Source organism: Megalobrama amblycephala, linkage group LG3 (genome assembly GCF_018812025.1).
Source record: "Megalobrama amblycephala isolate DHTTF-2021 linkage group LG3, ASM1881202v1, whole genome shotgun sequence".
In the NCBI taxonomy this organism is placed as follows: Eukaryota; Metazoa; Chordata; class Actinopteri; order Cypriniformes; family Xenocyprididae; genus Megalobrama; species Megalobrama amblycephala.
In genome coordinates this window covers 31,222,424-31,233,657 of record NC_063046.1, presented here as the reverse complement: position 1 = coordinate 31,233,657, position 11,234 = coordinate 31,222,424, and the positions used below count along the sequence as shown (strand labels likewise).

At 35.8% G+C, this 11,234-nt stretch overlaps 1 protein-coding gene across 5 annotated transcripts; it reads right to left on the bottom strand.

Moving 5' to 3' along the window:
- Window positions 1-1,395: 1,395 nt before the first annotated feature.
- Window positions 1,396-10,709, bottom strand: LOC125265114. Of its 5 annotated transcripts, none has more exons than XM_048185125.1 (8): window positions 9,693-10,709; window positions 9,118-9,145; window positions 7,657-7,733; window positions 6,345-6,401; window positions 3,988-4,967; window positions 3,287-3,439; window positions 2,659-2,751; window positions 1,396-2,033 (listed from the first exon to the last, which is right to left on the bottom strand). In XM_048185125.1, exons 5-8 carry the CDS (start codon window positions 4,402-4,404, stop codon window positions 1,719-1,721), a joined length of 978 nt encoding a protein of 325 aa, XP_048041082.1. In that variant the 5' UTR covers window positions 4,405-4,967; window positions 6,345-6,401; window positions 7,657-7,733; window positions 9,118-9,145; window positions 9,693-10,709; the 3' UTR covers window positions 1,396-1,718. The 5 variants fall into 5 exon arrangements, 4 of the variants coding, with proteins under 4 accessions (XP_048041082.1, XP_048041084.1, XP_048041083.1 ...); XM_048185127.1 differs by having other exon boundaries at window positions 6,345-6,387; XM_048185126.1 differs by having other exon boundaries at window positions 7,657-7,763; window positions 9,693-9,756.
- Window positions 10,710-11,234: the final 525 nt, after the last annotated feature.

The following is an 11,234-nucleotide window of genomic DNA, read 5'->3' as shown; positions in this document are numbered from 1 at the left end:
AGAAATGTCAAAGAAATGTCTTATTCTGCTCCAAGGATGAATTATTACAAAACATGCTGAATGATGATTCAAACTTGTTCTTAGTTTTAGAACTAGAATTTAAGTTAATGCACAGTTAACCTCAATAGGTGATCTGAACCTAACAGTGCGGAATGTTTATTTCAACAAATAAATAAATATGTGGACATGAAATAGTGATATGCATTGGAATTACTTTATAATACTTATAATCTTACCAGCTTATTATCTTAAAGAAGACAGTCCACTATGCAAGACAATCTGAGGTCAATTTCTCTACTGTCAATAACTATGAAACAATAGTCAAGTTAATCAGCTTTATTTAAATAGCGCTTTATACAATAAAGATTGTTTCAGCTTTACATGGATAAACAGGAAAATAATGATTCAATGATGCAAACAGAGGTCAATTCTGCTGTAAAGCAGCTCTAAAAGAAATGGTATCATTTCAGCTGAAATCAGTTCAGTCACAGTGTTGATTCAGTTCCATTCAATAACTGTGTAAAGATCATCAAACATGAAATGAGTAGTACTGGTTTCAATCACCTGGAATGATATACACTGAAAACCCTAATAAGTTGACTGAACTAAATTAATTGAGTAAACTCGTTGCCTCAATTTAATTGAGTAATGGAGCCTCCCAAAACTTGCATATTTTAGTTTATTTAACTTGGCGGTTTTGTAGACTATACTTAAATTGTTCAGTTCACCAAACTTGGCACTTATTTAATGTACTTAAACAATTATGTTCACTTAACTTGGTATTAATTTCACGTGTACTTATATATTTAAGTTAACTCAACATGGAAATGTAACTGAAACTGAATTATGTTATTTTTGACTGCAAGCTTTGTGCACACTAAATTGAAATAAAACAGTGAATAGCATATTTAATCTTTGACTTTTTATTGACAATGTCACAATATTAATGAAAATACAGTAAACACTATACTGTAATGGAAATGGGTCACAGCCACACTGTAAAGGTGGTAACAAAATTAACTAGTGCAGTACATCAATTGTACAACATACATTGCACATATATACTTCACTCAAGTATCACAATTATGTTAATGTAAACATAACTATTACATTTGACTGTTTAAGCTTTGTGCAAACATAGCAAACTAAAATAAAACATACTCAACAGATAGTCTTTAACCAGAATTTCACAGTTTTACAGTACAAACTATACTGTAGTGGAAATATTACTGGTTCACAACCACACTGTAACGGTGGCAACTACAAAAAAATGTCGATTAACAAGTGCACTTACATCATTTGTACAACTCTGTGCGCTTCATAATTACTCTTTTTACGCGTCACAATTGTTAAATGTACTGAACATGTAGGCTAAACATAATAAGAACTACATTCTTACTGCATTTCACCATTTAAGCTTTGTGCAAACACGGCAAACTAAAATAAAACATAATGAACATGTTCAGTGTCTTTGGTCCAAATGTCACAATATTACAGTACAAACTATACTGTAATGGAAATATTACTGGGTCACAACCACATTACAGAGGTGTAACAATGGCAACAATATCTCAAATTAACAACTGCACATCAATTGAAGAACTCTGTGCATTTAACAATTTAAACACTTTTTATTCTTTATAAATGGATAATGGAGTAAATCGTGGGGGAAAAAACCCAATACAAAGGATGGTGTTTAAGTATCACAGTGACGTTTCTTAAGCAAATAGTTGGTTTGCCAGAGACTGCACTCTAGGCTTGAGAGCATTTTGTCCCATTGACATTAGTACACGCTGGATGAAATCAAACGTGTTGGCGAGTGATTTTGGGTAATTCAGGTCTAGTGCGTAAATCAGACCGAAGAGAATACAGATTGCCTGTGGGAGGTCCTGCATTTTGTCCATCACCACTTGGCCTTCAAGAATTATTCCAATCGAAGAAGTCAAATGCAAGGAGTTTGGGGGCTGAAGATCCGTGTCCTCGAATAAGATCCCCACTGGCACATCAAGGATAGTGTTACGATGATCAGACACCTAGTGAAAAAACAGGTATAAATATAGTATTGTGATTAGGAACCAAAGGTTTGTCATCAGTGCATGCTTATCAGAATGCACACTAAGTTTATTAAAAAAACAAATCACTAACCCTAATTCACCATTATACTGACATGTATACATTTGAATTTATGTAAATCTAGATGCTTCCTGCAATGAATTTAGTATACACTTTTTAAAGTATGCATTATAAATTACATTTATTATTTTGAAAACTTGGACAGAAACGTTGACTACATTTGTATATTAAAAGAATGCTTCACCCAAAAATGAAAATGTACTCACACTCAGGCCTTTCAATATATAGATGAGTTTGTTAAATGCCTTCTGAAGTTACTCAATGGGTTTTGGTAAGAAAAATATTCATATTTAAAACTTTTTAAAGTTCAATATCCAGCTTTTGGAGCAAGTGAAAAAGCGCAAGTGATGTGACTTAAATTGTAGGATGTACCTTAACGTTTTTGAACTGTGAGAGGCATTACACTTCCTAAGTTGAATATGGAAGGCAGTCCGCCGGAAGCTAGATAGTTCAACTTTATAAAGTTTTAAATACGTATATTTTAACAAACATTTTTACATCCCTTTTAAGAACAGATGTACTTACTAAAGATGACTTGAAGAAAGAAGAGTCTTCATCTCCGAGCATGATAGGCAGTCCTCGAAGAACAAGGGTTCGGACCTCAGTTGGCTGGTCTGACTTTAGAGAAAAACATGAAATTCTATTAATGCCAGAAAAACTCACTATCAATCTATTTTAAGCGTTGCTATTAGAATATATTATTTAAATTAAGATTATCTATCATACATAACAGATTACTGATATGAAAATATAAATTCAATAAATTACATGTTGACAAAATGAAATGACAAATGAACCCAAAAATGACAATTCTGTCATCATTTACTCACCCTAAAGTTGTTCCAAACCTGTATAAATTTCTTCGCTCAGCTGAACACAAAGGAAGATATTTTGAAGAATGTGTATAGCCAAGCAGTTTTGGGACAAAATTGACATGTACATACTAAAAAGAAATATTAAGGAAGTCAATGGTGCCCCAAAATTATTTGGTTACAAACATTCCTTTAAAATATCCTCCTTTCTGTTCAGTAGAACAGAGAAATTTATACAACTTGGACAACTTGCAGGTGAGTAAATGGTGACAGAATTTCAATTTTTGGGTGAAATATACATTACCTTTAGGTTATGTTAAATAAGACAAATAATTACTTACTTTTATTTGCTGTAAAAAGTTCAACAAGTGCTGACCAGGAGTCCCCCTTTTGGTTTTGAAAAGGTCCATGAACCGTGAACTGTGTCTGTCCAGGTTTTCGTAGAATTCCTGCTTTAGATTTTTGCCCGTAATTCTATTGAACTCCATGCAAACCTGGGGGGAGACAAGGCCAGGTCACATAATCACATAAACTTTCACACAGAAATGCTTTTCAGGCTAAGAAATAATTAGGAAATAATGAAGAGGCTAAAAATAGTGTTGCTTTATAATATTAAAGGAATAGACCACTAAAAAATTAAAATTGTAATTTACTCATGCTCAAATTGTTGTACAACTGCATGATTTTATATCTTTTGCTGAACACAAAGATAATATTTTCAATTATGATGGTAACCAAATAGTTGCTTGTTCCCATTTACTTCTCTAGTATCTTCAGTAGCATAAGTCAGTGAGTACCAGCAACAGTTCAGTTTTCCATTTTTTGATGGACTACCCCTTTAAGAAAACCTGAAACAATAATTCACTGATCTCATATGAATTTCTATATTTCGAAATATTTTATATTTTTTTCTTTATTCTTTAAATGTGTTCTGCAAAAGTACTCCATCATGCCAACCTGACATTACATAAGGGTGACTAAATTAGAAAATTGTTTAGGTGAACAGTCCTTTTATTGAATTGAAAACAGAAAGACGACCTACCTGAGACTCACGAAAGAGGGCAGGCCAGCGTTCAAGCACATCACTGATTGCAGGTGCGGACTCAACAATCTCTTTACGTCTAAGCGCAAAAGTCAAGTCCATCTGTTGTGCCAGAAGGGATGGACTGGGTGTTCTCATCTTCATTTCATATTGAATTTCTTTACGAACCAATTCAAGGCTGTCATTATTATGTCCTTCTGGAAAGTTTGGCAGAAAGTTGATTTCACATTTCTTTGGCTTCTTTATGCGTTTTCTTGACGGGATTCCTTCAGGGTTGTTCATGCCTCTCCTTCCTCCATTAATGGTTACATCAGGGTATCCCAAGTTTCTCATCTTGGATCTAAAATTCCCCATTTTGAATTTTAGACTATTCTTCCACCCCCCCAGCCAGTAGATGAACCACTTTCCAGAAGACATGGATGCTTATTTACCAGAGCAGCAGCAACCTGTGCATAGTCATCATTTGTTGGATAGGCTTTGAAACTGAACATGGTTTCAGCCAGCTTTTCCAGGATGTCATGCTTTAGTTCTTTGGTCAGTTTGAGGTACGTGCAGTCCTTGAGGTAGGTCAGGTTGCCCTGTCGCAGGCGGTATTCAACATCAACTGTGAAGGAAGGGATCTCAAATTCTTTTGGCCACTGTGTTTTCCTTTCCTGTGATGAGGTAGAAAGTATCTCTGTGTCGGCTGTGCTTGCAGAGTCATCCAGTACTTCCTCTTGATTCAGTGCTTCTAGTTCAATTATAGGAATGATTTTCAGTGTAGCTCTATCTTGAAGCTCTGATATGTCCGTTAGGTTGCAAAGTGCATTCCCAAAGTCCTGATCTTCATACTGAAGCGAAAAGTTGTAATTAAGCCCCAAACTCTCTTTTAAAGCAACAACCAAGTTGTCAACTGAATCCGGCTTCTTGGCTAGGGAGACCTTCCTTATGTCCCCTTCTGTCAGTATAACTCTTAGGAGAGTTTTCTCTTGAGAAGACATCTAACAATTAAAACAGTAATTACTATTGACTGAAACACACCAAGGAAAACTCCAAAATTGTGTCAAATGTTATTTAACCATTAGTTCACCCAACAATGTAAATTCTGTCATTATTTATGTCGTTCCAAAGCTGTAAGACTTTCCTTCATGTATCGAATACAATATATATATAATTATCAGAGATTTCTGTCCATCAACTGACAGCCTTCAGCCTTTGCAACTAGCACTTTAAAGGCCCAGAAAGATAGTAAAGATATCATTAAAGTAATCCTGTACTAGATAATGACTCCTGTGATATAACCTCAGTTTTATGAAGTAATGCAAGTGCTTTGTTTGCAGGGAAACAATTACCACTTTATTCACAAGGCTTTTTTTCTCCAACGTGCATTCACAAGAGCATCATAATACATGAGTGTTGTGTTGATGTGAGAAATGTTAAGTAAACCTTTTTTAGATAATGTGTAAAGTAGTAAATTGTTTTTTTTATTTTGCGCAAACAAAGCACCCAAGTCCCTTCATAAATTGAGCTTAAACCTCTGGAGTCACATGGATTTCTTTCCTACCGTTCTGGGACTTGAAAGTGTCACTTGCGTAGCTGTTAATGCAGGGACAGAAAGCTGTCAGATTTCATAAAAAAAATTCTACATTTGTATTCTGAGGATGAACGAAAAGTCTTCGAGCTTGGAACGACATGAGGGTGGGTAATTAAAAGGTTATGTCACCCAAAAATTAAATTTCAGTCTTATTAATTACTCAACCTTTTGTAGTTCCAAACCCGTAAGTCCTTCGTTCATCTTCAGAACACAAATTAAGATATTTTTTATGAAATTAGAGATGATTTCCCTGCTCCAATGCAGCGGACACTTTCAAGTCCCAGAAAGGTAGGAAAGACATCGTTTAAGTAGTCCATGTGACTACAGTGGTTTAATCTTAATTTTATGAAGCGATGAGAATACTTTTATGTGGGAAAAAATAATAATAAAATAACGAATTTATTTTTAATTTATAAAAAAATGTTGAATAAAGTCGTTATTTCTATTTTTTTTTATTTACTTTTTTTGCACACAAAAATACTCATAGCTTCATAGAATTAAGGTTTAACCACTGTAGACACATGGACTATTTTAATGATGTCTTTCCTACCTTTCTGGGACTTGAAAGTTTCAGTTTCATTGCTGTCTATGGAGAGGGGAAAATCACCTCAGATTTCATCAAAGACATCTTAATTTGTGTTCAGAAGATGAACAAAGGACTTACAGGTTTTAAATGACATGAGGGTGAGAAATTAATTACTGATTTTGGGTGTACTAACCCTGTAATGACAGAATTTTCATTACTGGATGAACTAACCCTTTAAGTTGGAATGGCCATAAATACCATATGAAGCTTGATGATAACACTTGGGACTTTAAGGGCTTCACTGCAACCAAAAGACTAGAGAAAAAAAAAGAGAGAAAAGGAGAAATATTGGATTATTCACTTAGCACAAGATATAACGTTTAGGTGTCACCACCATCCTGTCTTTTACCATGTAGCATGACAGAGGGAAAACCTCATTGAGCTCTGACATCTGAATCACACAGAGGGAAGTAACATGGCTGCTGCAAAGTTCGAATGACCGAATATGCTCAATGTACCAAGCTGACATTTGTTTACAGAGAAACAGAATCTCAGAGTTCACTGCTACAATCTGTGATATCATCTTGAATTCTGGGAGACCAGAGCATGACCCAGCAGAGATGACCATATCTGCACGGTATTCAATTCCATCAGCTGTCACAGAGGAAGCAATCAGCACTGTCTTTAGCTGTGGTGTAATTTGATGGAACGCCTGCTGAATATGATCAGGAAATGACGTAACCAGTGCGGTTTTGACTTTGTCCATTTCAATTGAGGGTCTATAAAATGAGCTAGAATCCAGATAGTATGCCATCATTCTCTGATGTTGGACAGCCAGTGTGAGGGCTACATTTTTGAAGTTTTGAGATTCCCGAATTACTTTTTTGAAAAATTTGTGCTTTCCCTCAAAACGCATTGTCCAAACATCAGACAGTGGGCCAAAGGCTTTAATCAGCTGGGGGTAGTGCTCAACGAAATGATGCTTTGGTTTCAATCTAAAACCAGGGAATGTTGATTGCAGCAGTTCTCTGTGTTCTGTTATTTTGCACTTCAAGAAATCTATGGACTCTTCTGTATGTTTTGATGCCACAGCCAATTCAACTATATCTTTAAGAAGCATCAAAATTTCCCATGAAGTATCTCCTTCTGGGACATCATTTCCAATTAAAAGAGGAAGAAGTCTAAGCAAGGTCCAATTTTCGTGGCCATTGCCACCAATTGTTCCTTTGGTGGCAAAAGCCTTTGGAATTTGCTGTGGTCTGTTAGTTTTATCGGAGAAAGTGTAAGCAAAGTACTTAATTGCATGGTTCACTGACTCGAGAGAGATGTATTTCTTTTCAATCATCTCTGAAAGGCAGAGACAGAGTTCAGCTGGCACAATGCCCTCTAGTAGGTCATGTAAAATATCTGGTGGGTAGCCAGTGACAGCATGAAAATGTTGCAAAGCATCAGTAAGCGGACAGCTTCCTCTCACTCCATACAGCTTACTCAAAGAAGGATCCTGCTTTACCTCCTTAACATGCCTGTCATGAGTGTCTTTAGTGCGAGTTTCAAAGTTGCTGGAACCTACCTCTGTGTGCTGAACCTCAGTTCTTGTTCCCATGCAAAAACGGCAGAATCTCTCCGCAGTAAAACCCTCAAGGAATCCTGCCATAGAATGAGCACCAAGGTTATCAGCTGAAACATATAGGACAGTCCCTTTCACAGTTGCTCCCAACTGATCAATGAACAAACCAGTCTGCTCCAAATTAACAAGGTCCTTAACAAGTGGTTGCATGACTTTTTCATAGCCATACTCCTTTACTGTACCAGCATTACAGAGAAGACCAAGTTGGATGGATCGTAACGTTGACCTATGTTTTACAGGTATGTTTGCCAACACCCAGTAAACTGCACAAATTTTGTGTTTACCTCTGGATGTCCCTAACGGATTGGCTACCTCGAAGTCATCAACATAGAATCCTAGAGCTATTCGAAATTCTTCACTGTTGAGAAGGCTATTGTCTTTGAAGTAGTGACCATCATTGTAAGAACTGTACATAATGTGTTCAGATTCTGGCACTGAAAGTGCTTTGTCCAAAATGTCTGGCTTGTTTAACATTTTCTGTAGCATAGGTAGGATTGGTACATATACAACAGGTTTTGTTTCCCTATCAATCATGTATTCTACTGGCATAACCAAAGGAAACTCAGCTAAAACATAGGAGTTTCTTCTTTTAATTGTTGACAAGCATCCACCAGAGTCACAGCATTTGGAAAAAAACATTGCTTTCCGAAACAGCATTTACCACCTCTGCAATAAGGGACTCATCAATATCTGGAAGAATCCTCTTCAGGACACTTGAAATAGTTTTGTTCAACAGTGGCAGAGACAATGCATGTATCTGATTCAATTGCTGAACGATTTCTTGAATAGAACTTGCCGGAATATGAAGAAGGCTTTGCATCTTTAAAAAAAGGCCAGCCAAATTGTGTTCCAACTGATTTGCTAAATCAGAATGAGTTACATCAGCAGAATCAGCCGAGTCACCTTCATTATCCTCTGTTTCAATCTCATCAAAATAAATATGTTCTTGTCCTTCACTCTCATTCTTGTCACTTTGGCCAGAAACTATTTCTGGCTTTAGCATTCTCCAGTCATGTTCACTATGTTTCTTACATATATGTGCATTAAAGGTCGCATAAACACTGCTTTGAAACTTGCAGTGTTTGTAGGGACACTGTATCTTTTGATTTTTACTCAAATGTCTACTACGCAAGTGCTTTAGAAAATCTGCTTCTTGGCCGGGCTCAGAAAATTCACAATGCTGACAAGTAAATGTAAGTGGTGCTATTTCCTGATCGTGTCCCAATCGTGTTTTTGTATGAATTTTTGCCAGATGAACTTTTAAACTACTAATGGAGTTGAACGTACAAAGACAGTCATTGTGTAGGCATGGAAATGGTACAGTTTTTGTATGACCACCATGTTTCAAACGATAATGTTTGAGAAGTTCCCCTCTTTTTGCAGAGTCAAAAATGCAATACTTACATTTCCACATCTCCTTATCTCATGTCACCTGTAACAGAAAAAGTTGAAAATATTCAGTTTAACGAAGTCAGTGAAAAAATATTGTCAATTAATGGCGTGTTCTTTCTCACAGGAAAACGATTAGGCGACTTCATCAAATATGTATACCTCACTGGTAAAATAAGAAATAAGTTGTCGTTTCAATAATCATACCATCACAAAATCATTTAGAAAATATCGTTAATTAATGGCGAGGTTGACAAAGTTTGAGCGGGGGAAAAAATAACGTTAACTGATCTCAAAAGTGGTTGCCATGTCGTTTCCCACAGAAAAACAAATTTAAACTATGATAAAGTGTATTAACTAAGATGTTTCAGTATTACAAATCAAACAAAGAATCATTTGATATCTCAGTTATCATACCATCACAAATCCATATCGTTAACGTGGCTACGCTGGCAATATTTTACCGGGAAATATTGTAATTATGGCTGCGTTGTCTTTTATTATAGAAACGTACCACAAGGATTTAAATAGAGATATTTCATTCTTAAAAATCACACAAAATAGCTTTATATCTACATAATTTTACTCACCGAACATAGCACACGAAGAAAAACTTCAGTCTTGAAATTTGGTGTCAGCAGCCAGCAACTGAAGGCCAGGCCAAAAGGTCAGGACCAATTTTGTGATCCACCAATCAGTGCATTAGTTGTCTTGTTGCTAGGCAGAACTCCTTGCATGGCCAATCACATTAGAGCAAGAACAGATCAAGCAAATTTATGAAACTGAATGTGTGTGGTCGCACACACATACAAACAAAGTGTATTTTCTTCAACCGTTTGCACTATCAAAATCATTGAAATTGTCCCGATTGTACACATGTGCTTGTCGGAAATATACAGCTGTATTAAAGTAATTTCACGCTGTCCATCTGCAAATGACAGCCGCTTTCGGAGGAAAGTGGGAAAGATTTGAACATAAACGGAGCGCGGCACGTTTCTGATCGCATGAAATAAAAAGAAACCTACAAAACCATATCGATAACAGAATGAGGCGATTAGGATGATTTTTGATGAAACGTGGGAGGAGGCTGTGAGGAACTCTTTCACGCATTTTATCATGTTCCGTGTATGTGTGTTAATGTGTATATTAACGTTACAGAAATGTACGTGCATACAAAAGGCTTTTGAGTGAAAACTGCAACCTATTGTCACAAAAACACTTGTAATATGTATTAAAGTTAATCCACTTTGAAAAGTTTTTCCCCCAAATAAAAATAAGTATATTTATTCCCATTATGGTCAATAATTGTAATTGAAGCCATTTGTTGTCTGTTAAAAAAAAGAGAGAAAAGACCTTGCACAAAAGTGGCACATGGTATTATAATTTTACAGTCAAGAAGACTACATTTGTGAAAATTACCTATTTTTTTCAAAGGATTAATCATGATTTTGAGCACACATCACTTGAAATCTTAAGTTTATGCATTTTGAAAGTAAATAGGTTAAATCAACTCATATTTTTAAGTGACAGGGCCAAAATGCAAAATTTTAAGTAATGTTTAGTCAACAGTACTTGATTGTTTAAGTAAAGACAACATTAGGGTTTACAGTGTACAGCAGTGGCATTACAAATGGTTTAAATTAAAATAAATTAGACTGACCAATCGGAGTCAAGTATTCCAGAGAGCCGAGTAAAAACAATAATTTTGGACATTTAAAATGAAGATGAAAAACGTATCAGTATACAAAATGCATGCAATGACAAGCATTAGGACTACAGTAGAGTATATGTTTCAGGATTTCTCTCCATATTAAATGTAAAAGGCCTAAAATTATTCACATTTCTTCCTTTTCTGTAGAAGACAACAGCCCAAAACTTCACAGTGTACTTATTCTGGTCCAAACGTAAAATATCCGGCTCAAGAGCTACACTATTAACTGAATGTGCATTAGCGGTGTTTTCACACTTGAACAAAAAAAATGCTTTCTGAGGTCCTTAAGGGCAGAAGTCAGCTACCTCATAATTAGAGAACTCTAACAGCTAAGGAAAATGGAGTAGCTGGCATACAGACTTCCTTTCTTCTTGGAACATTGGCTTTTTATGGTGTTTTTTTCATAACTATATTTAGGTTA